We start from the raw sequence: 25969 nt of genomic DNA on the forward strand, positions 1-25969 counted from the left end.
CGGAAGAGATCTATTTTTAAAAATACCTCTAATGCTTTAAAAAAAAAAACATTTAACAACTGTTTTAAATCACAGCTTTTAAAATGTACTCTTCTTTTTTTTGAACATCAAGCATTTTGTTTCACAGATTTGCCAGTGAAATTAAAAAGATTTGGCTAAAGTGGGATGACTCAGAAAATATAAGCCTAGCTATTAAGAAACTTGATACATTTGGCATCTGATCTAGTCCCAGGTCACCAATAGGGAATCTTAATCCCTCCGGAGCAGTAGGTGGCACACTAAAGTTCCAAATGAACAGAGGCATTTGACACCATGGCTAGACAGATCAGTGGATGGTTTTTATTTATGTTAACCTCCAAAGAAAAGTTACTTAGTTACAACATCTTCTTAGAAACGTTTTTTTAGGCTAGAACAATACATATAAACCTCCAAATGCCTCTGCCCCTGAATCCTGATTCAAATATTTTGAAGGTGCCTGGCTATTTATTACCTTCCACCCCTCTGAAGTGAGGGCTGTGCTTGAAGAGATTCTGCAGTTAGAAGAGAGAGAGAAAAAAAAAAAACAACTTTGATAAACACAGACAACTAATATAGAATTCATTTTATTCAAGAGCACCACTTTCACATGAGTTATCTGAAAGTGAATTCTGATTCAGCAGAAAAATACATTATTCTCATCCTTTCCCCTCTTTTCATGCCCACCCCCCAACTTAAACATCCTCCCCTTCCCTGTATTTTTGGTTGAACTGAGTCTCATTTGTTGACCAGCTCTACTGGGACTTGGCCCAGTATAAACACAAAAATGCACCCAAATCATAAAACTGTTCTTCTTTCAGTTATGTTTTATTTGTAAGTGTACTGGGACATATCTGTCTGTTGTATTTTGGTGCACAAAAGTGGTTCTGGTAAGGGAGGAGGGAAAGATAATAAAGCAAAGACATAACCAAGGAAAAAGCTCAGCAGACATCCATGGACAGGTAGATCAATCCGTGAGGCATTTCAGGATTAACACTGGCAGTTTGTAACCACTGTGTGAGTGTGTGCGTTCAAGAAAATATTTACAGTAATCTTCCTTTTTTCCTTTTCCTCTAAATACAAGAATATGACAAGAATGTTGTGTTTTTGGTGAAAACAGGCAGTCAACTGTGATATCACACTATCCACAAAACGGTCTATCAGAAAGCTAGCCCAGTTTAGTGCTCAGTTTCAAATGCATAGAATGTTTGCGCTGCAAACAATGATATACAACATAATTAAATAAATAATGCCTAACCAGAGTGAGATCTAGTTGTGTTTCTTCCTGCACCTTTCAGATCATGCATGGTTTCAGTCTTGTTTCTTTTCTTATTTGTTCTCAGTTTTTTTAGTTCTTATTAAAGGATGGTAATAAACCATCTCCACCCAATCAAGATCAAGGGTGTCTTGTGCACCAAGCAGGCATTTTACCTAACCACCTTCAATTGTTTTCTCTCTTTTTAATCCATCAGCAGTTCATAAAGTACCTTGATTATTACTATGAAATACTATACATGATTTTCTATTTGGGAGACTGATAGTGCAAATTAAAGTTCTTGCTACCCAACATTTATCCCCAGCAATAAATTACTTTTGGATAGTAATAATAATGAAACAGTTGTTCTGCTTCCCCCCCCTCCCAACATGCAGACCCTTTTGAAATAAATGGAGGGCTTTAAACCTGTCTTTCTCTCATCTGGGATTTAGCTGATTTTCTCACAGCCAAGTCCTGCTCCAAGTGAAAGCAGAAACTTCTCTCTATTTCAGTGATTTCATGTTCTCCAAAAGAGAAGGAAAGGGGACCTAGAAGAGTAAGATGGGTCTTGATCTGTGGAGAAAACGGGTCAGAGTATCTCTCCTACTGTCTGCTACCCCATCAATCTATTTTTATCAATAGAGAGAAAAAAACAAACAGTAGTTTAAAATAAGCCACTTAGAAAAATAAATGAAAGGGCAAGCACGTTCTATGAGTGGAGGGAAAAGCTTATTTTGAAATGGTCTGTTTTCTAGATCATAGCAATAAGAGCACATATGGAAAGAGAAAAACCTGGCTTCAATTGTTTTATTTTCCTAAATAAATATATATTTCAGAGCCTTTAAAATTCTGCTTTTTAGTCAGCTCTCTCCCTAAAGACCCTCACCGACCAATCAGGCCACAGGAGTATATAGGCTGGGTCACTGGAAAACTTGGACTTCACCTAAACAAGCAGCCACTCCCCGCACCCCCCTCCTCCTTCCTTTCAGCTGGGCTCCCACTTCCTTTCTGGCAATGGAGAGCAGTCATCGGAGGAGTCTTATTGAAAAAGAAAAAAATAAATCAAAGAGGGTTTGGATGGGGTGTAAGACTTACAGAGAAAATTAAACACAGAGACAGAACAACTAGCTTTGCTACCCAGAATTTCACCTTCGGGTTCGTTTGGTTTTTTGGTCTTTGACTCAGTTCATGTGCGTAAGGTTGGGGCGGTTGTAATAATTGTGGTGCTCTTTTTTTCTCTTCCTTAGGGTTGTGGGTGGGTGGGTGGGGAATGGAATGAAGCTGCAGAATACGGCTCTCTGGAGTTACATTTCTAAAGTATTTTTTTCTTTGCTTTTGTTCTGTTTTGTTTTAGTTTGTCTTTATTTGTCTAGTTTTTGGTGGTTGGTAGGTTTTTTTGTACATTGTCCCTTGCTCCCAAGGAGATTCTGATAAGTGTCTCTGGTCAAAAACAGTCCATTTCCCTACCCTTCCCATCTCCCCCCACCCTCACCCCCAGAACCATCCTGCTCCTCAAACCCCCTTCTCCAGTCTCCTCTTTCCTTCCCCCCACTCCCCCTCCCCTAAGTGCTCCCCCTTCACCTCCACCCTACTCTCCCGCATACACACTGGGCACCCAGTCCTTTAGGCTGGGGAGGGTAAGGACAGGGAGAGCAGAGGGGAGGTGGAGAAGGAGCGCTCAAGGAGGGACTCCTCAAATGCAAGCAGGATAACGGCCCCTCTAAATCCGGGGGAGAGGGGGTGATGGTGGTAAGCAGGCTCGGGGAAGGCCCCCCCTCCCGGCGAAATGCCCCCAGCTCTGCCCCGCCCGGTCCCTCCCATCTCCCCCCTCAGTAAGTGGCGGAGAATTTCATCCGCTTCTGCTTCTGTCTCTGGTTGCAAAACCACACCCGCACCACGTTCTTTTTGAGGTCCAGTTTCTCAGCAATGGCGGCGATCTTCTCGGACGAGGGCCGGGGCTGCACGGCGAAGTAGGCCTCGAGGGAGCGCTTCTCGGGCGCGGCGATGGAAGTCCGCTTGCGCTTCTTCTCGCCGCCGTTGAAGAGCTCGGGCTTGTTCATTTTCTCGCGCTGCGCGCCCTCGGCCTCCTCCAGCCACGCCTGCAGGATGGGCTTGAGCGCGATCATGTTGTTGTGCGAGAGCGTGAGAGACTCGAACCTGCAGATGGTGCTCTGGCTGAGTGAGCCCACGCCCGGGATCTTGAGGTTGGCCAGCGCCGAGCCCACGTCGGCCTGCGTCACGCCCAGCTTGATGCGCCGCTGCTTGAAACGCTCGGCGAACGCCTCGAGCTCGCGCGGGTCCGTGTCCGAGTCGCAGATGGACGCCAGGCCCGCCGCGCCCACCACGGCCGCCGCCGCCGACGCCGCCGCCACCTGCCCGGCCGCTGCCGCCGCCGCCGCCGCCGCAGCGCCGTGGTGGGCCGCCGCCGCCACCAGCCCCGGGTGCGGCAGCCCCGACGGCATGTTCATGGCGGCCGCCGCCGCCGGGTGCGACAGGTGGCCCAGGCCGTGCATGTGTGGGTGCGGGTGCGCCGAGCCGCCCAGCAGCCCGCCGCCCGGGCCCCCGCCGCCGCCCCCGGGGCCGCCGCCGCCGCCGCCCCCGGGGCCGCCACCGCCGCCTCCAGGGCCACCGCCGCCGCCGCCCCCCGGGCCGCCGCCCCCCGGGCCGTCGTGGGCGCCGCCGCCCGCCGCGCTTGCGCCGCCCGCGCCGGCCATGAGCGCGAGCGAGGGCGACGAGATGTGATCCAGCAGGTCGCCGGGCTCGAGCGCTTGGTGGTGGTGGTGGTGGTGGTGGTGGTGCGCGAGCGGCACGGTGGACGTGGACGTGCAGGGCACGCTGTTCATCGTGTGGTACGTGGCGTCCGGCTTGAACGGGTGGCTCTTGCCTTGGGACACGGCGATGTCCACAGCCGCCAGCGCCTCGGCCCGCGCCAGCAGCGTTTCGTCTAGGCTGGCGAAGAGGTTGCTCTGCAGCTGCAGGCGACACAAACCAAACCAAAAAACAAAACAAAACAAAACAAAAAAAGCAAAAACACGAAACAAAACCACACAAGCCAGAAAGCACAGCGAGCCAAAGGCAACACACAAAGCAACCAAAATAATAACAACGGGAGTGGGGATAGTGGAGACCGGGAAAGACAGAATAGGGACACATTGGGGACGAGATAGGGGGTCAGATGAGAAGGGACGGGCGTGTGAGGAGAAGGGGGCAGATGCAGAGGAGAGAGGGGCATGGGGACACATTCCGGGGACGGGCGTGAAAGACGAAAAAGGAGGGGGAAAGAAGAAGAAATGAAGATGTAACTCGCAGCCGGGGACCCGTGTCACGCACCCGAACACGCACAGAGACCGCCTTTTCAAGGCATGAAATCGACAGAGAAAGTGGAGGGAAGTCGAGAGACCTGGCCCCAGCGCTCCCCACTCCGATCGCCGGCGCCCGACACGGAGGCGGAGGCGACGGGAACCCGACATTAAGCGCCACGGTACAAAGCCTGCCTCGTAGCGGGATTCTTCTAAAAGTCCCCGCCCGCGAATCCCCGCACCGGGATCTGTGTACACATCAGCACCCGACATGCAGCGTCTCGGAGACGGGAAGGGGGCGGGCGCGCGGGCCGGGTCCGCGGGCTTGGGGCGCTTACCGGCGGCGTGGGCAGGCAGGCCCGCCGGATGGCCTCGGAGCTGGAGTGCAGCGACGGATACTTGTGCTCAGGGAGCGTGGGGTGCATGGCAAAGTGAGGCTGCTTGCTGTTCATGGACATCATCTTGATGGCTTAGCATGTATATCCACAAACACTCCGAAAGTCCGCGGGAAAGTGCGCAAGCCGGCTCCCCCGGCCTCCCTTCGGAGGCTGCAGCCGCGGCGGCTGGCGGCGCGGAGGCGGCGCAAGCGCCGAGGGCCACTGATGCTTCTGCCGCCGCCGCTCTCGCCCCGCGCTCCCTTTGACCGCGCAGATCGCCGCGCACCGGCCTCCCGATCCCACTTCTCCGCGAGCTCTAGCCCCGTGCGCCGACGGGATGCACTCCTCTTACACCTGAGCCGCAATTCTCGCGGCCGGTCCGGGGAGCTCTCGCGAGAGCTCGCAGGCCAGCCGCGCTGACAGGCATCAGCTGTCTCCGTCTATCTGACGCGCGCTCTCCCTCTCGGCGGCGCCGTGCGTCTGCGCGCGCGCGCGCTCGCCGGGCCACGACCGGCGCGTGGGAGCCGCTCTTATAGTGACCACCAGCTAGGACAGCGCAGGTGATGCACCTGTAGCTACCCGGACATGCGCACTGCACGCCTCACCTTTCCCATCGCGGGTCTGGAGAAGATCAAAAGGGCCAGCTATTGTCTGAGGGTAGGCACCTTTCAAGGGGGAGAAAGCAAGATGCTCGCTGGCCCCTAGGTGCTTTCCCTCCCTCCTCCACGCCCGGACCCAGATTGCTAGCCCTGAATATATGCGCATCACTCGGGCACACCTCCTCTCTCGGGGACGTCTAACAAGCTGTTATATAATGTATACAACTGAGCATTTGTATGTTAAATTATGCCCGCGCGTTCCTCTGTATACAGTATAAATAACACAGAAATGCAGAAGGTGCTGTCTTTTGCTGCAAGAACCTGTTTCTTTTCATGGTTTATAAATAGGTTCCTGGAGAATAATCGCGGTGACAGACATTTGTTTGAAGCAGTCAGCTGGTATTGATTTCCATATAATTTAATTTCCTCCGCACACTTCGTTGTTGTTGTTGCGAATATAACTGTATCAGGCACCGACAGTGACAGCCACTTAGGAGCCACAAGGAGCGTGTGCTTTCTACCAGGCAACGGCTGTTGAAATGAAATTGTGCATTTCTCTTATTGTTTGTCTGCTTTAACCGTGTACAAACCCACATTTCAAACGAGCTCCGGGTGATCTGAGGCTTCTTGTAATCAAAAGGAAAAATAGTTTACAGGGTGTAGTTGGGATCCTTACCTCGCTTCAGCGTACACACACACACACACACACACACACACACACACACACACACACACACACACTTCATGTTGGAAACGCCAGGAAAAGGAAATTGCTTCAGAGAAAAGAGGATAAGATAGTGAAGAGAACTTTATTTTCCCTTACATGGTGTTGGATTGTTTGCCTCTTTCATTATGCATCTATCTATAAATAGATGTATACACACACATTTTTTTTCTTCAACAGGAGACAGAATCAAGCCAGTTTATAGAAAAGCATGATTAAAAAATTAATTCAAATAAATTTCAAAGAACCGGACTCAAGCTCTGTTCCAACCTTTAATTATTTTTATTTTATTATTGTGAAATCAAAACGTAGGAAGAATAAATCAATTAGCCAACCTGCTATATGGCCCTTATGTGGCAGACAGATCAAGGGGCTCCCGGGGAACCCAGTTCAGGTGCCCGAGTCCCCAGGGACTCAACGCTTGCCCAGGGTGATAATAAGAGCCCAGATGTTATCGCATCTGTGGCGAGAGAGCAAGGGGCTGCTTGTGGGAGGCAGAGATCAGATGGATAATCTTTCCGGTCTGTCTCACACCAAGGAGATCTGTATTTCCACCAAAGATTAGATCCATTTCTATAAGCCTAATTTTGCGTTCCAGTGGATCTCTTTGGATCAACGCGAGCGTGTTTAGCGGACCCATTCACTACCCACATTCCAAGAACAGCCCACAGGCGTCACCAGGGCTTTTTTCCCTCTCTTTCTTTTCTTTTCTCGCTACCTTTCTCTCTCCCCCACCCCCTTGCAGCTCGAGAGGGGAGTAAGAAGGATGCTCACTTGCTAGTGTGAGAAGGAACCTTGTTTTCATCCATTACGCGGTCCCCTGGGACTGCTAAATGCAACTTTATCTCTACGGGGAATGGACGGCGACCGGGACATCGCTGGAGGGAGCGAGTGAGTCTACGGTAGTTGTCGCACCGGGTGTCCAGGCTTAACTTAATCCTTCCTGACACCTATGGCGGCCTTTCCCTGAGCTATCCTTCGGGGGTGGGGGCGGGGGTGTGGGGTGGAGGAAGGGCCCCGCAGAGGGGGGCCGCCTAGATCCTGTCTCCCCCTCCCCCCAGGGAAACAGTGGCTTTTAGGGACCCCAAAGAATGCAGGGGAAACAGAAATTCAAATAGCACCGGTTTGGGGCTACATGGACCCTGCGTTGGTGGCGGGGGAGGGGCAGTGGTGTCGCCTGAGTCCCCGAAGCCCATCTCAGTTTACCTTCCAACTCTTGAGAGGGTACCAACTAATCCACTGGCAAGTCCCTGGCCTGAGGGCAAGAGTTCACCTTCTTGTTGAGACTTTGTTCCTAGTTCACTTGAGTGAACTGGCCCAGTTGGGGGTGGGGGGCAGATCTTTGCCCAGAGTATCTCACTAATTGGGTACACTTACCAACTCACTACCCACCCCTCCCAGTAACGGATTGGAAGCCCATTTAGATAGAGCACATCCGTGTGTACCCTAGCACTTGGGAAAATACCCCATAGAACAATACATGTGTGCAAGAAGGAAGAGAAGGCAGATGGGAAGGGCAGGGAGCAAAAGGGAGTTCAGCAAGCCAGGGTCATTGGGGTGGGGGGCGGTGAGGAGGCGGGTCAGAGGGCAGATCACTTAAGGGGTCTCCTCTCTACCTAAAAAAGGATGCAGATTCGAACAGAAGGGCCTGTTGTCCCCAGGTAGAGCTGGATATCTTGATTCCAGACAGCTCTTTCTCTGAAATCATTTATTTCATCCCTCCCTCATTTACTTTCTACCCTACCTTCCTTCCTCAAATACTTGCTGAGCATCCATCTGGTCCAGGGCAAGACACTGGAGATTAAATGAAGTATAAAATTCAGGTATCTGCCCTCTAGGCAGTCTATGAGAGTAGGGTAGCTACAGGTGAATGGGGTGCTTTTTGTGGTCCAGGGCAAGCCCAAGGTGCAAAGACAGGGAGTTGGTGGGGGATGCTGCTTGGGAGAATTAACCTGCCACCTCCCTGCTGGGCCTCACTTCCAGGCTAGAGAGTGGGAGATGGTGGTGGGTCTGCAGGCAGTTCCTTGGATCTTATCAAGCCTTTCCCTACTTTCCCCAGGGCAGTGAAAAGAAAGGTGGCCAACTGGGGCCCAATCCATCCGTGTCACTGCTTTGTTTTCCAGGTTTGGCGAGTGCTGTAACTGGATGGCCTGCGCCTGAACGAGTGATACCCACATGGGATCAGAGCCTTGGCATAGAATTCTGGGCAGGGTTTGTTTTTTTTTTTTTTCCTGTTTAATGACCAGCACAGATTCCCTCCTCCCTCATCTCATAGCTTTGCATTTTATCAAGAGGGAGGTAATGAATGCACAGCTATTGATTTCCAAGGAATTTCTGCCCCCAGGGACAGGGAGTCTATCATCTGGATCAGAGGCACATTTCTTTCCCTCATTAATTAATTTTCTCCTCCTTCTTTGGCAGGCCCCACTTCACGTTTCCTTCGGCAGCGCCTCTTTCTCCAGCTCAGGGAGCAGACGTTGGTAGGTGGGAGTGAAGACCGGCGGGAGAGAAGCCGCGCAAGGGAGGGACGGGCCGGGGGTGAATGCCCCCCGCCTTTGACCACCCCACCCGCTGCACAGCTGCCACCCGCGGGGCAGCCTTTCTCTCTCCAGAGGAGCGCGGGGACAGTCTGCCCCTACCTCCCACCCGCCCCTCCTCCCCGGGGTTGAACCCGATTTATTAATCCACATTCAGGGACGGGGATGGGGATGGGGGCGGTACTGAGGGATGTCCACTGAAGTGAGTGGAGATTGTGTGTGTATAAGGGGAGGAGGTCAGACCCCACGTTCTTGCCCAAACCCGGGGAGCTGGGCCAACCTGCAAGCCCGGGCGGCCCCAGAGGGAGCTCTGCTTCTCGCAGATCCGGGGCGCCCCGTTTCCTCTGGGCTCCTGCCCAGACACTCGGCCCATTCACCGCGCAGCCAGCGCCCGGCGTTGGGGGAAGTCGCCAGAACCCGGAGTTGGCCGGCTTCCGAGGCCTCCTGGCTTGCCTTCAGCGATGAGGCTGAACTGGTCAGCAGGGAAGTGGCAGGCCTAGAATTGGGGGGGTGGGGATCGGTCCTTGGGGGAGGGAATGCACTTGGGCCTCAGACCCCCTCCCCCTCGGACACCGTCTGTCCGAAGGGTGGGACAGAGGAGGGACTCCTGGCGGACTTTCGCTTCCCCTCCGGGCGGCGGTGCGAGCGCCAAGCCTGGGCAGCTCTGACCCTGGGCCTCTCTACCCATCGCGCATCCCCGCCCAGCCCTCCCGCGGGTCAGGGACTGGGCTCCTGGCCCGCCTGGCCCGCTCTGCCCGCCAGGCCGTCCTGGGCGATTGCCCAGTCCTGTGCCACCCCCGAGGCCCAGCCCAACTCAAGGCGCGAGTCCACAGCCAGCCTCTCTTTGCGAGAGCATGTAGATTTCCTGAAGGCCTCTTCCTTCCTTTTCTACCTCCTGTCCCACCCGCACCCAGGCCGCTTGTCTCGCTCGGTCCCAAAAGGCCGTGGGTGAGTTATTGAGGCCCGTGGTGATCAGCTCCGCGGCGGAGGTTCTCGAGGAAGCAGATGGATAACCCACTGCTTTCGTTCCTCTGGCCGTTTAATTGCAACCACCCCACTCTCTGATACACTTGCGACCTGGGTGATGAGGCAGTAAAGTTCACTGCTGGTCGTTATTACCCTTGGCCGCTACATTTGTAGATATCTATGTATATATACTTCCCCTAACCCCTCGGTGGACTTAAACCCACCTACCTTGTGAAAGCCCTAAGGATGATGCATGACCACGTCTCCGTCCTGACAGGGGCCGGCCTCCCCCGCCCGCTAGTTGCCAGAACCAGTTTCGCTGTCCGAGTGACAAGGGTGGGACCGCTAAGCTTGGTCACGGGGCCCCTGGGGTTTAGGTCCCAAGGGAAGCAGAGCTCCCCCGCCCCGGCCTCTTCCGGAAAGGGAGATCGCGCTGGTCAGAGAAGGGGCTTCGAGGTCTCCTGGTTAAGAACAGCAACGAACCCATCAACTCTACAGTAGACACCTGCTTCCCTGACCCCACGCGACGAGATGGAAGTTGTGTCGCCTTCCTGTCCCCGGAGACCCGCCGGGGCGGCGCTCCTACCCGAACGCCCGCTGGCGCAAGCTAAAGGAAACTGGAGGACCCCAGCCCCTGGAGAGTGCAGTTCCGGGGACGGAGAACAAGCGCCCATCGCACTCCGCAGGCTCGGCTCTGACTGCGGGAGCGGGATCCCCTGGAGGGTCCGAACGCCGCGGAGCAGAGCGCTAAGCCGAGTGCGCACGCAGAGGTGCGGAGCTGGGTCCTGCCGCCCGGCTCCAACGCTCGCCCGCGCCGTCGTCAGCCGCCCCTCCTCCCCGCTGCCTGCACAAATCAAAGCCCCTTCCGAGGGACTGGGAAATAGTTGCCTTGTCATGTAACACATTGCCCTGATTTATTATAAAATTTTAACGAAATCATGCATATTTTAACAGCCTTTAATCACTGCATGAAAATTTAATTCATGGACTGTAGCGCGTTTAAATAAATGAAGTGTTAATTCATTAGGATTAATTAATTTGTTAAAGGATTGTGTGCAAGGTTAAGGTAGAAAGAAAACTCTTTGTTGGTTTCGCGTCTTAATCGCCAGGTTTCGCGAGTAATAATAAAAGGAAAGGAATCCTCAGCGCGGGTCCCTTCTTTGGGTGGAGCCTGAACGGGAGCCTCTGAGAGCGCCCTTAAGAGCGCGGGAAACTCGAGCTGGAGGGGCGCGGGCAGGTCTGTAGTCCCGGGAACCTGCGGGAGGTGGGGGAGCGTCACTGGCTTCGAGAATCCGGGAAGGAGGGGTTCGCCGGAACCAGAGGAAAGAAAGCGGGATCCCAGCCCAGACCTCACCTCCCCACCCCCAGCACGAAGATGACCCGGTGAGTGAAGCGAGGTCGCGCCTTCCGGCCCTCGGAGCGCCAAGCCTCGGCTTAATGGACAGATGATGGCCCAGCCCTGCCACCTCCTGAGCCTTCCAGCGCCCAGGGAGTCACAGTCTCGCCGGCAGGCCGCCGGTTCTGGCGGCGAGGGCGAGCCTGGAGTCTCAGGGGACGCTCAGAGAGAGGAGGCGGACCAAAGCCAAACTTGACAGCGCAGGCTGAAGCCTTTGTCCATCAGGAGCCCTATTAGGGTTTCTTCAGCACCTCTTCTGAGACGTCTGAGAAATAGGCGCCCACTTGCAGGATAGCGGATACACACGCACAAGTAGATGTTCTCTTCTGCATCAAACTCTTATCCATCCTTAAAGACCCAATGCAAATAGCACTTCGGAAGCCACCAGGTTTCCTCTCTGCTCCAGGCTATCCCCGGTGCAGCCACCTTTGTATTCACCAATGTTATATGAGAATTAGAGTGGGCCAGACCTAGGTCCTCCTTGGTATATGCCTAAGTGAAATCCTTGCCCTAGGGTATTGGATCTTTACATCCTCAAATTATGTCACACTAGGCGCACACTTCTCCACACTTGGTTAATCCTACTAACATTGGAGAGGATCCATTCCCTGTTAAGACAAAGCAGACCTAGGAATGTACCTAGTTTCAAGTGGAGCTTCAATCAAAGGTATTCTAGACTGCCTCTGTCAGAGCAGACTGAAGATAACCGAGCCTAAGCTTCAGACGGGTTCTTAAAAGAAAACTGCAACTTAATAGACGCTTCCTCTCTGAGTGGGGTTCCGAGAATTAGGCAATAAATGTTCACTATGCACTCTGAGATCATTGCTTAAAAGGTTTTCTCTCTGCCAAGTATTATTAAAAGGATCAGGTTACATCATGATAGGCAAAGACTGTGGTAGGAATCCCTAGAATAGGAACAGAGACCTTCTTAAGAGGCCTCAGGACTTCTAATCTGATAGGCCAAACTCCATAAAATGAAACTGTTCTCTACATATATCATTCACAGGTACAAAAATGAGGGGGAAAAATTCTAGTGCATGAATTACACTTTGAATAATTGAATACCATATAAGTAAATAGAGAGGCAATGGCACCCCACTCCAGTACTCTTGCCGGGAAAATCCCATGGATGGAGGAGCCTGGTAGGCTGCAGTCCATGGGGTTGGGAAGAGTTGGACACGACGGAGCGGACTTCACTTTCACTTTTCACTTTCATGCACTGGAGAAGGAAATGGCAACCCACTCCAGTGTTCTTGCCTGGAGAATCCCAGGGACAGAGGAGCCTGGTGGGCTGCTGTCTATGGGGTCACACAGAGTCGGACACGACTGAAGCGACTTAGCAGCAGCAGCAAGTATATAGAAACATCTTAAGAATCAAGACCAAAGTTCTTCCCTTATTCAGCAGTACCATTAGAGGTTTCAAACCAGTAAATATGAGTTTATAAGAAAACACAGCAGATTTGATATTAAGGGACTATATATCTTAATGGCTGCCATTTTAAGTCTCAGTTGATCCATTAAAACAGGAAAAAGACGTAATTTTGGATGGGATGGAGATCTTAAAAACTAAAAGATAAAACACTAAAGGTCATGTCAAAAAAATACCTAGCATCTTGCCACATTCGCTTAGCCATAGCATTTTAAAGAGATGAGCAGTCAAAAGGTACTGTTTTTATAAAGACATGAAGTGATATGTCTTTCCCCTTTACCACTTGCACATCTTTCTCAAACACAGCTTTAGTGCTATTTTGAAATTCGTCTAAATGTCAGAGTTAATGTGAATCTTTATAAACTTAAAAAGTAGCACACACATAATTCCCATCACTGAGCTTCCATTTAGGAGCAGACTTAGATCCAGGGCACAGGCAGGAGTTAAACGCTACTTGAAAAGAAATATACTAATATTTCCAAAATACTTTAAAAAGAATCCTTGGAAATTTCAAATCCACTCATCCTTTGGCCTGCAAATGTGAGCTCCCATGCATCTGACACTTGAGGGATGAAGACTACAAGCTCTGGAGTCTGAGGCCCAGTTCCAGCACAGGATTCTAAGCTCTGTGTGATCACTAATTCTCAATTCACTTATTGGTAAACTGGAGAAAATTCTTGGGTCAGTTTGAAAAGATTATACAAGACAGAGGCTAGCAGAGTACTTGGTATCAATAAAAGGTAGTTTTTGTTTGAGTGTGTATATACAATAGACATCTTTTAAAATGGGACTGGGCCTTCCTGGTGGCTCAGTGGTATAGAATCCGCCTGTCAATGCAGGAGACTCAGGTTCAATCTGTGGGTCAGGAAGTTCCCCTGGAGAAGAAATGGTAACCCACTCCCATATTCTTGCCTGAAACATCCCATGGACAGAAGAGCCTAGTGGGCTACAGTCCATGGGGTCATAAAAGAGTTGGATATGACTGAGTGACTAAACAACAACAAAATGAGACTACCATATTTGTCATGACATTTGAAATTATGGTAAAGAGATTAGGAGTACAGAAGTGTCACTAAAATCAAATCCTGCACAGATTATTTCCTCTAATTGAGTAATGTCAGGTTATTTTAATATGATACATGAGTTAGTGTTTTAGAGAGGATGAAGCAGTGTTTCTGAAGCAGCTGGGAAATACTCCAGCCCAAGAGAGACACCCTCACCCCCATTAGGCATTAGTCAATCAGGCTACACACTCTGCATTTCCATGACACAGTGTCAGTTTGTATTAAAAACTAACACACTCATGGTGAAAAATAAAAAAAAATTACAGACAGAATTACAGTGAGGTTTACCCCCAAGTTTACTCTATTCAGAAAGATTTTAGATTTCTATATTTAATAGAATTTCAAATGCATATCTACACTGTCAAAGATATTTAAATGGCGGTTATCTATGAAAGTTTATCCATTAACTTAAAGATTATCAGAAAGACAAAGTCATGCACAAATACTTATTGGAAAAAATATGATAGAACAAAAATTACGCTTTACATTAAGCCTTTTGTGTGTGTGTAGGGGGGGGTTCTTATTACTTTTAAAAGCAGAGGTCATGATTTTCCAACTCATAAAAGTGGTTTTTTATATTTCTATGGTTTCACTGAATCCTGAGTCAATTATAACAAAGGTCAGCAAATTTCTCTGTAAAAGGCCAAATAGTAAATATTTTAGGCTTTGTGGGCCATATGGTCTCTGCTGCAACTATTCAGCTCTGCTCTACCAGTGCTAAAGCAGTCCTATCGGATAAACTGTAAAATGTGTAGCTGTGTTCTAACAAGACTTTGTCTAGGAATATTGAGATTTAAACCTCATATCATTTTCCTGTGTTATGAAATATTCTTTGGATTTTTAAAAACCATAAAAATGTATAAAACATTTTTGGTTCACAGGCCTTTCACGAAAACAGGCACAGGCCAAAATTGGGACCATTGGCCAAAGTTTGCCAACCCCTGTATAATAAAAGCAATACAATAAAAAATGCTAAGTTGTACTGGTCTTTGTAGGCTAATTCAACATGGGACAACAACAAGGATTACAGTGTTTATGACATCCTTTATTCAGTTCACATAGAAAAGCATGCAGTATTAATGTAAAACAGTACAGTATTAATGTAAAATGTTCAGTGCACATTAGATAAACAAGTCATTAACATACAAACCATTTTTAAAGGCCTATCCGGGCATACCAAACATGTTTAGAATATATCTTTTAAGAACCTAAATTAAAAATTGTGCTTAGCTCACCTATTCTCACCCTCCTCTCAACATTCTTCATGAAAAACAATCTTTTTTCTGTCCTACATAAAAGATAATCTTTTAGCCAACTGAAACTTCTTCTTCTTAAGTAAGTAAAACAGTGCAAGCAAGACTGCTACCATGCATACAGAGTTTCCATGAAGAACAGTAACATGCAAACAAGAACTGTACCACTCCAAAAAAAGCTCCCCTAGGGCATAAGTGGATCAAGAACTTGGCAAATGAGTGCTTTTGTACCTGTATATCTGAAATAATGAAAAGCCACCATGTTTAATCTTCTCCAAACCTGCCTTCTTGCTAAAGTAGGCAAATTTCTGACTTTCAACACACACAAAAAGATAAAAGAATGAAAGCTACCAGACATAAAACAAATATTTTCATACAGAAAATGATTTCTCTCTTCCTAGCAACATATTTTCACAAAAACCGGACAAAACACATTGTTAAAAATGCAAACATATATGTAAAACCTAAAAAAAAGCCAGTGAGTACTGGACTAAAGTTTGAGTGCTGTTTCTCCATCGTGGCCTTGAATAAAAGTTAGACTATCACTAAACATAAATTAAAAGGGGCAGGAAAAAGAATTTCCACCCTAAGAAGCTTTAAAGAAAAGTGTCTTATGAACAGTATATAGACTGCACCAAAGCTTTTATTTAAGAAATCCAAATTCTGAAGATAACTGAGACTTACTAATAGGTCATTGTATCCAAATAGATAAATCAAGATTCAAGAAAACAAAATATACCGAAACCAGACACAAAAGGAACCCTCTCCCTAACTTCTCTGGTCAAAAAGATTCCTAAATGAAAATGAAAGACTATACTCTTCAAGATGAACAAAAGTATCCAGGGTACAGGCTAATCCACCATTCTGACTTGACACCTGACTAAAGATTATCAATTCGAAATTGTACAGAGCTTTTATGAGGGGAAGAAAAAGTAACTTTAAAACCTTATATTCCTCAGGACAAAAACATAAATGACATCTTTCTAATTTGTCAACTTTTAGTTGCTTTTGATGGGCTGGCATTGGAAAGGCTGCTCTGGATTTTTCTTTTTGCTGATTGATTCACATTTTTATTCCTTTTTTCAGGCACAAAAGAAGTAGACCAAGGAGACTGAAGGTGGTTATGAAGACCAGGCATCTCTGAGGACATCTTAAACAAAGATGACCCAAACCTTTGATCTTCAAATAGCCGGTTTGTACTGCTTAACAAAACACCCTGGGAAAACTCAGTCTGAAACAAACAACTTGGTGGTTTGATTTCATTGGTTCCTGGGTTTGAACTGGAATGGAGTGAAAAATCTTCATTCATTTCTTGGTCAGATGGAGAGAGGAGAAAAAAAGAATTGGGTTTCCATTCATTTCCATTTTCTAACTGATCAGTAGTTAGAGAACCTTTAGAAAGGTTTGGTTTAGTTCTTTCTTCCAACTTATCTGTTTCCTCAAGGAATTCACTGCACTGAGATGACTTTGATAACCCATCCAAGTCCAGCGACTTAAAACCGTTATTACAGGGGCTCTTGCTGTTGTCTGACTCTGACATCATTGAATCCAGCTCCGAGATTTTGTCAAGGTAAGCTGCATCCATTGATGCTTCACTGGATGTTCTTGTCCGATTCATTTCAAAAGAGCGGAGAGAATTCAACCTCTTGGATAAACATGAACCTGGTTTCTCACTCAATTTTGAAGAAATTTCTCCAACACAATTTGCTATTGTGTTCTCTTCTGAGCTTTCAAAGTCCAAGCTGGGGGAATAGCTTGTGGAACAACAATCCCAAAACCCTGTCTTCGGGGAAGTAAAACACTCTGATTTCTTTTCACTCTCACTTCTATCATCTTCTGAAGAATCTTTATTACACACATTCGGAGAATCACAGAAATCATCAAACATCAATTTTCTGAGATGGTTTGACTGCTTTTTAGAACCTCCTGCTTTGACTACAGAGCTCTCTCTATTATCTGGCGTATTGAGCTGAAGACAACTAAGGGACAAAGGAGCACAGGAAGCTGGAAGATCGTAGAGTTCTTCATCTTTATAGGGCATGCAGTCACTTGGCTTATTTCCCCACTCTCTTTCCAGATAGGTATCCATACTTGTATCTGTCACAGTGAGCATTGTTTCCACTCGCTTCTGATACAGGTCTTGGTTCTTAGAACAATTTGGTTCTGTTTTGCTGGTGCCCTCCTGCCTGACAGAACTGCTAGAAGGTTTTGCCAGGTGAGAACTCGAGGTGGCTGAGCCAAGCTGCTTTCTTGCACCATCACCTTGGTTCTTGGATGCCATATCCTCCTCGGTGCCTTTGCTTCCCTTGCTGTCTGTAGAAAGTGCTCTCTGACAAATGGCATCCATTGCTTCCTTCTCGTCACTTGAATTCTTCAGCTGTGTAATTTGAGACTCCAGTTCCTCTATATATTTATCACTTCGTTCCAGTGCTTTCTTGAGACGATTGGTTTCACGTTCATACTGCTCTACTTTGGACTGCAGAGCAGCTACTGTAAACCTTCCAAACCTGCAAGGAATGGAAGGATAGTTAACCTTACAGTTTAAGCTTTCTTCTCTCTAAAGTTTAAGAATGCAAACTGTCTCCACCCATCCTAATTTCATGTAACAGTGACATTTCAGACTGCTCAATGAACAGGATAAGAGCAAGGGCAGATGTAGTATCTTCAAAAGAGGGTTTCCCCATTTATGTAATTACAAGCATATGATAATAATAGGAAAGACCTAATAATACTTCTGTGGTCAAATCACGCTAGTGCTGACAGCGAGGCAGAAACTTGCTGATGATTCCCCTCCCCAAGTACTGGCGCTATCAATCCAGCTCATATATGCATGAAGAGTTACACCCTAAAACAATGGCAAAGATTTATGATAACATTTGAACAGTGGTCCACATCTTGAAATATTTACATTCAATCATTTTCCTATTGTACAGAAGTGTTTTACAATACATTTCTTATACAATGTCACCTTGTCAAACATAAAATGCCAATTTGAAATTCAGAAATCTTAGCAGTTCCAGCAGGGAGTGGTTTTAAATACTTATTTGGACCCTTTCAATTACAGCTACCCTTGATCTGAAGTTTTCACTTGGCCTTTCTGAATACTCGGCTTTAACTCATTTCAGCTCTACTTATTTTTGGCATTTTACAACCGTGTGGGACATCAATCTCATTTCTTCTAACTTTGAGACACAATGTCAGTGCTTGAGATTCCAATGTAATACACATTAAATATTTTCAGATTTTCTGAAAAGTATGGGAAAAAGAACACAACAATAATTCACTCCTCTCACTTGGGATTATCTTGGGTTCACTATTCCCTTAAGAATGAGTACTGGGTTTGGCTCAGAAGGCAGTTTTTGAGCACCAAATGTTTGGATGGTGGTATATTTGGAGCTGATGATAAAATGATTGGTAGGACTGTCCAGCTCCAAGGGACATAAAATATCTACCTTAAATTCTATCTGATCTGGCCACCAAGGAAAATTACATCTTTCAGGAAACTGCTTCATAGGAGTCAATAAACATAGGTTTTATATTCTAATCCCATGAAAAATAACTTCTCTCCACAAAAGTATTTTAAAAGGCTTTTTATTAATCATATTTTCAATGACTTAAATAGAGATCCATCTTAAAGAATTCAAGGATTGTCTGTTTGGAGCCAGGTACTTGAGAAGGTGATTTTTAAAACTTGTTTTAATCTATGGATTTATATTTTTCTTTCTTTTTTTCCCTAATTACAAAAATAATTAAAATTAATAAAATGTACTAAGTATTAAAACATAAAAAAGGAGAGGGAGTCAACAGTAACTGTACCTCTTTGAGTCAACCCCTGTATGTTCTATGACTCCCACTCAGCACCCATCACCTCCTCCTAAACTAAAGCCCAATTCACTCCCCAACTCTCCCCTAACATGATTCCTGCTCTTGCACTGAGGGACAAGAATAAGGGCAAAGGTAAATATAGACTCATAAAATCTCAGGATTAGAAAGGCCCTTAAAAGACAGGTTGCTGAATATTCATCTACTCCCTGCAATTAACTGAACTCCCAAAAAGAGCATACTCCCTTCAACTTCTAAAAATCAAGCAGGCACCACGAGTATAACAAAAATAAAAGCAACTACAATAACTAGCCTCCTTGTTTTAAAGACAAAGTTTACGATTACAAGTATTTGGTTAAATCAATGATGGGTGGTTTTCCTTCTTCGCCAAAGGAAAATAATTTTTGTTTGTAAAGGTGGTATTTGACAGAGCGGCAGTTTCTGCCAGAGAATTTTAAAAGGTGGATAAAGATCTTTAAGTTCATTCAGCAAAAATATATATGTGGGGTTTGGGGACTTCCCTGGTTGTCTAGTGGTTAAGACTGTACTTTCAATGCAGGATGTGCGGGTTCAATCCCTGGTCAGGGTCCAAAGACCCTGCACAGCTTAGTCAAGAGCTAAAAAAAAACAAAACAAAACTGTGAGTTCCTGATTGTAACTACTCTGGCATAATCAAACCCACATACTTTTTAACGGAAAAACTGTGCAGCATGTTTAGTTAATGCAAACAGCAAAAGCGACAGTCTTAAATTTGCTTACCAAGATAAAACTTTTTTCTTATGCAGTTTTAATAATAAAACTATCCTCAAATGAAATATCAATAACCTCAGACACGCAGATGACACCACACTTACAGAAGAAAGCGGAGAAGAACTAAAGAGCCTCTTGATGAAAGTGAAACAGGAGAGTAAAAAAGTTTGCTTAAAACTCAACATTAAGAAAACTAAGATCATGGCATCTGGTCCCATCACTTCATGGCAAATATATGGGGAAACAATGGAAACAGTGACAGACTATTTTGGGGGGCTCCAAAATCACTGCAGCCATGAAATTAAAAGATGCTTGCTCCTTGAAAGGAAAGTTAAGCCCAACCTAGAAAGCATATTAAAAAGCAGAGACATAACTTTGCCAACAAAGGTCCGTGGAGTCAAAGCTATGGTTTTTCCAATAGTCATGTATGGATGTGAGAGTTGGACTGTGAAGAAAACTGAGTGCTGAAGAATTGATGCTTTTGAACTGTGGTGTTGGAGAAGACTCTTGAAAGTTCCCTGGACAGCAAGGAGATCCAACCAGTCCATCCTAAAGGAAATTAGTCCTGAATATTCACTGGAAGGACTGAAGCTAAAACTCGAATAATTTGGCCACCTGATGCAAAGAACTGAGTCATTTGAAAAGACCCTGATGCTGGGAAAGATTGAAGGTGGGAGGAGAAGGGGACAACAGAGGATGAAATGATTGGATGGCATCAATGACTCAATGGGCATGAGTTTGAGTAAGCTCCAGGAGTTGGTGATGGACATGGAAGCCTGGCGTGCTGCGGTCCATGGGGTCACATTGGACACAACTGAGCAACTGAACTGAACTGATCCTCAGATGAGGAAAAAAATCAAATCAAATAATGTTACTAGATAGTAAGTCAGCTATTCCCATAGGATGTCCTTGGAGACTCAGTAGTGACAAATAAGGAATGTTTCCCAAAATATTACCAGCTTCTTATTCTAGGTTTTAGCCTGAAATTCAGATATAATGTCATTTTATGATGCTATATTTGATGATGCCCTTCATTTTTTACTATTATGTTTTTTAAAAAAGTTAGTTAACAAATGTTCTGAGTTGAAGTCAAAATGATAGCCTAAGTATATTTTTTGTATCACTTTGGAGAGAAAGCCAAAGCGGCACGAGAACTAAAAACAGAGGCCAGCAACAAAGCACATCTGAGAGGGACAAGCAAGGAGGAGTCACTGATGGAGCTGCTATTTTCTAAAAGGTCACTGCCCTCAATTCTCCAAAGTTCTACTTCAATACATAATATTTTGAATGCTGCTGCTGCTGCTAAGTCACTTCAGTCGTGTCCGACTCTGTGCGACCCTATAGACAGCAGCCCAGCAGGCTCCCCCGTCCCTGGGATTCTCCAGGCAAGAACACTGGGGTGGGTTGCCATTTCCTTCTCCAATGCATGGAAGTGAAAAGTGAAAGTGAAGTCCCTCAGTCGTGTCCGACTCTTATCGACCCCATAGACTCCAGCCCACCAGGCTCCTCCGTCCATGGGATTTTCCAGGCAAGAGTGCCGGAGTGGGGTGCCATTGCCTTCTCCAATACTTTGAATAGTCAAACCTTTTTTCCATGCTAATAAGGACCCTGGGCTGGTGGGCAAACCAAAAGATATATATAGTGAAAGTCAATGAACTGATCAACTAAATTAACTGATCCATGTAGTTTATCTGTTTTCTGTCTCTCTTTCTCATTAGAACATAAGCTCCAAGAAAGCAGGAACCATGGTTAGCTCCCTAGAATAATCCTTGGTACACAGTAGTTTCTCATTAAATATTTCTTGAATAAAAGTTATTTTCTTACTTTAAGATACATCAATGCTTTACATCAAGACAGAGCCAACACCATAGGATAATCCAAAGGTCCTTGGGCCACTTTTACATGTATTGTGAGTCACTATATTAGTAAACTAAATGTTCCATATATCTGACTGTTTATTTCCTTTCTTTTCTACTGACACCAAGGAAAGCAACAGAGAATGACATACACATATTTCCTTTCTTTTCTACTGACACCAAGGAAAGCAACAGAGAATGACATACACAGTAGAGTTCGTATTATACAGGCTTGCTGTTCTATACTCCATTTAAAATAACTTTCCACTTTCACCTTAGGAAGAGAATGAAAACATATGAGACTTCTGACATATTTTTAGCTTACCCTAGATACTGATATTAAATTTGGCAAAAGACAGTTTACTTGCTCATACAAAAATAACAATTAGAGATGCATAACTGATGCTATACTTCCACGGAAGAAAACAATGAGGATAAGAGCTTATTTAACTTGGGTTTTAATACTTCTTTATTCTCTAATTCAAGATATTTCCAGAGTACATAACATTAAATGAATCAATGCCAAGGCAAGCTAGAGGGATTTCTAAAATCATTTACCATACTTCCTTTTCCTGAGCAAATTTCAAAATGGAGTATTTTTGTAAACATTCCATTAGAGACCAAAGGCTTTGATTTTCAAAGCAGCAGTGATGGCCAAAGGCTTCATTACGTCAGAGAAAACAGAAAGCAGTTTGGGAGCTGCATCTGATATCAGAAGTATGTTTTGCTAGAATCTAAGAAGTTTAAGGGATTTTCCCTCTTGCAGCGTTAACTGATGTACACGTTCTGGCTGAGGGCTCTCCTGACCAAAAAACGACATAGGTACAAGAGTGTTCCAGTCTCTACTAGAAGTAAGAGAAATGAAAGTCCTACTGGTTTGACCTCTGCAGTATTATAACTAGAATAAAGGCATCTCTAATAATGAAAAAGTCCCAAGACCACATTTTCTCATAGCTCATCATACAGGAGGAAAAGAATGTGTTTGAAGGGGTGAGAAGAAGTAAATGTGGTAAAAGAATAAATGCCAGAACCAGGTGTGAAAAGAATGAACCTCTAGAGCTCTTTGGCCATTAACGAGCCGTGAAACTTGACTGATTGAGTTTGCCTCTCTAGTTCTTAATGGTAGCCCAAACAAAACGGATTAATGCGGCAAGCCCAGTAGGTTGCCAAGACCACCAAATTTCAGAAACATCTTCTTGAGGAACAAGAGGGGCTCTGGGGAAGTTAGCCCCTCTGCCTCATGTACCTTTGATTTTATATCTTTTCCTAATTTGGCACCTGAGCTAATAGTGAAACAAAGTAAAAACAATCTTTGGATCTGAGCCAGCGCTTGTGATCCAGCCTGTCTGTGACCAATCGGGTCATTTCTCTCCAAGTTTGAAAGTGACTGTGCACGAGTTACCCACTTCACACACAGACAATAAAACGTAAGAGTTGTGCTGTGACATGACATTTTTACAGAAACAGAAATTCAAAACACAAAACTGGCCAACAAAGATGAGATGTAGCAAACAAATGGTAAAGTGATTAATGCTAGCAGTCAGTCAGTTGAGTTGCTCAGCTGTGTCTGACTCTTGGTGACCCCAAGGACTGCAGCACACCAGGCTTCCCTGTCCATCACCAACTCCTGGAACTTGCTCAAACTCATGTCCATTGAGTTGGTGATGCTAGTAGTAAAGTTAGAATCAAATGGAAATATAGAGAAGAATAGCTGACTTAGGAATGCTGAAACTGTTGCTATTTAAGAAAACCTAGGTAAGCCAGAGAACTCGGAAAGGCGAACTTATGATGCAAACTTAGGTATACGACAATTTGTTGAAGTGTCAGAAAAGTTTTTGCTTTTATTATCATAAGCTATATGATAAGAAGGCAAGCACAATTCAAATTATTGTCCATAAGTTTTCAATAAAGAAATGACATTCCAATTCTCAATGCTTCTATATGTAATTCATTGTATATATAAATATTAAGTACTAAATAGGTATCAGTTTTATTATTTTTTCATCTTTATATACATTTATAGAGATGCAATGTTTTGATAAAATTATTAAAGTTTATAGAACAATGTGATTTTTCTCACTGATTATTAAGATTGCTTGTATGGTTTTAGGTTCAATGTTCATTTTTATGGTTCTGCACAACATGGAAAGTGAGGATTACCTGTAGTAAAGTAATGCTTGGTATGTGGGAAAACCAAGTAAACTTAAGTGAGTCTCAAACAATTGTTTTTTAAAGAACTATTACACATACCTAAGAAAAAATGACCCGTCATAGAGCAAATTTTATTGCAGCGCTGCCTGGCTACACAGCTGCAGTTGCATACCTTCTCATCCCCTGACTTGCAGAGATACCAGGCAAGTATCTTCTTCACTTTAAACATGGAGGAAAGGTAGACCTTCAGGAGAACAAAATTTTCTATTGTTCCCTTCCCTCAGTATTTTCTCATAAAGCATGATGTGTGAGCTGGAGATTCCTTAAGTCTGCAAATGCTCTCTTTGATTCAGTTCAGTTCAGTCGCTCAGTCGTGTCTGACTCTTTGTGACCCCAAGGACTGCAGCACACCAGGCTTCCCTGTCCATCATCAACTCCTGGAGCTTACTCAAACTCATGTCCGTCCATAGACTTGGTGATGGCATCCAACTATCTCATCCTCTGTCATCCCCTTCTCCTCCTGCCTTCCAGCATCGGGGTCTTTTACAATGAGACAGTTCTTCACATCAGGTGGCCAAAATATTGGAGTTTCTCTTTGATTAGACGTAACTTAAGTGAGTAGTGTGTAATAGGAGCTCCTTGGGACCTGAGTTTGGCTAGAAGCGGGAAGAAAAGGAGAGGTCCCAGCATGTGCTTTGCCATGCACATGTGTGGAGAGGATGGGGAGGGGCTTATTCCAGGGAAAGCGTACAGGGAGGACCAGCACTGAGGCAGCTCCAGCCTGTATCTGCTGGTGGGGGCCTTTCTCTAACCTGCTCCCAATGACCTGTCTGTGTGTGACCCGTATCTATTCTCATCCTTCTGTGTGTAACGGCAGGACTGGGGAAAGTGTTCTGTCTTTAAACTGCAAGAGAAGCTTTGGGAAGTGCCCTAGACATTTTCAGCCACTGCTGAACCCAATGACTTGCCAGGGTTTCTTCAAGAGAGTCTTCTCTGTTTAAAATGAAAGACTCAGTTATGAAAATGCTACATTTCTTGAGACTTTGGTAATCATAAAAGTTACTATCTATGGCCAATCCTGTCACAACAGTTGAGTCCACAAAAATTTATTAAGCCACATGAAGCCTACTGATAGAGAACTGGAAAAAAACCTTCCCTCCTGAGGACCCAAAACAATGTTTCTATTCCCTGGCCCAACATCCAAATAAATAAATAAAAGTGAACTCTGGGGATGGACATTACCAAAGTGTAACAGGTAAATCTACAGTAGTGTAAGTGACGATTAATGACAATGATGGTGACAGTTAACAGCAGCAGTCACAATTTACTAAAGTTTACTTGTGTCAAGTACATTGCTATATACTTGATATATATTGTCATGTCACCTTTATGAAGCAAGAGCTATGTTTCTTATTTTAAGGATGAAAAAATGAGACACTTAAAGCACTTGTCTCTTGTCCCAGGTTATACAGAAAGGAAGCAGCAGGAAGCCAAGTCTGCCTAAGTCCAAATACCATGTATGAAACCACGAGATGCCCAAACGTGAGATCCCTGCTTAAGTAATATCAGCACCTATTTATACTATGACGTAGTAAAAATGCTAGCATGTCTACTGAGTGCCAAGTCTAGCACTGTTGTAATATTTATTAATACATACATTTGCTAATAGAAATATGGAGAGGAAATAACAAGATGTAGGAAGACATTCAGATCTGTCTGCACAAAGCCAATAAACATTTATCAAACATCTATCATGTTCTAGACATAAGTTCAAGAGCATTTTCAAGCTGCCAAAGATCATTTATTAAAATGGCCTTCCAGGAAACTAGCACAGATCAACCTGGCAAATGCCAACCCAAAAAGGGTGACTATTTTAACCAGAGATATGTAAACTAAATCTGAACTAGAATCATAAACTGGAAGCTCCATCTTTAATTGTTCTATGTATAAAAAACATACATGATCTTCTTGTCTACCTCATGCACAATCAGCAGGCATTTTCAACTACAAAGAAACAAAGTTACTGATGAAATGAGCAAAATTTTAAATGCAAAAATTTTAGGACCTAAATATCACATAGTACTTACACAGGGGTATAATAGGAATAAAAAACATAACCTATGCTACACTGCATCTTAGTTTTATCCCAAAACAGAATGTGCTCCAATATCTGCAAGAATTAAAAAAAAAAAGCCACAGTTCCTCCCTAAAGACAGAGGTCAGCCCTTGCAGCCATTCCTTTTTCCTCCACCTCTCAAAAAATAAAGGCCGTGTCTGGATTTGCAAGTTTTCAAACACAGAACCGAATTTAAAAATAATAGTTCATATTACTAACACGACTTTAAAGAAAGCTTTTGTGTGTGTTTATATTATTAAACTTACCATGCATCGGCCACTTCAATTCTACCTAGAAATTCTTAATAAGAGAACACTCAAGTGTTGGGCAGTATATGCAAATTGAAAAGGAATACGTTCC

General features: G+C 45.2%; 2 protein-coding genes across 2 annotated transcripts in view; both read right to left on the reverse strand.

Annotated features, from left to right (window-relative positions):
- Window positions 1-3099: 3099 nt before the first annotated feature.
- POU4F1 (POU class 4 homeobox 1) lies at window positions 3100-5030 on the reverse strand. The gene is made up of 2 exons (XM_068984661.1): window positions 4908-5030; window positions 3100-4242 (listed from the first exon to the last, which is right to left on the reverse strand). Exons 1-2 carry the CDS (start codon window positions 5028-5030, stop codon window positions 3100-3102), a joined length of 1266 nt encoding a protein of 421 aa, XP_068840762.1.
- Window positions 5031-14793: 9763 nt separating this feature from the next.
- The window catches only part of OBI1 (ORC ubiquitin ligase 1), a 41446-nt gene continuing 30270 nt past the window's right edge, over window positions 14794-25969 (reverse strand). The window contains exon 6 of the mRNA XM_068984603.1: window positions 14794-17421. Within this exon, the coding sequence (XP_068840704.1) occupies window positions 15906-17421 (1516 nt within the window). The 3' untranslated portion in view covers window positions 14794-15905. The remainder of the gene's footprint in view (window positions 17422-25969) is intronic.

Source organism: Capricornis sumatraensis, chromosome 12, assembly GCF_032405125.1.
Source record: "Capricornis sumatraensis isolate serow.1 chromosome 12, serow.2, whole genome shotgun sequence".
Taxonomy (NCBI): domain Eukaryota; kingdom Metazoa; phylum Chordata; class Mammalia; order Artiodactyla; family Bovidae; genus Capricornis; species Capricornis sumatraensis.

Bases quoted from the DNA above. Each gene is read 5' to 3' on its own strand.
- POU4F1 (XM_068984661.1), bottom strand. From the start codon at position 5,030: ATGATGTCCATGAACAGCAAGCAGCCTCACTTTGCCATGCACCCCACG. The intron at 4,243-4,907 runs GTAAGCGCCCCA...TGTCGCCTGCAG, and splicing joins CCTGCCTGCCCACGCCGCCG to CTGCAGAGCAACCTCTTCGC.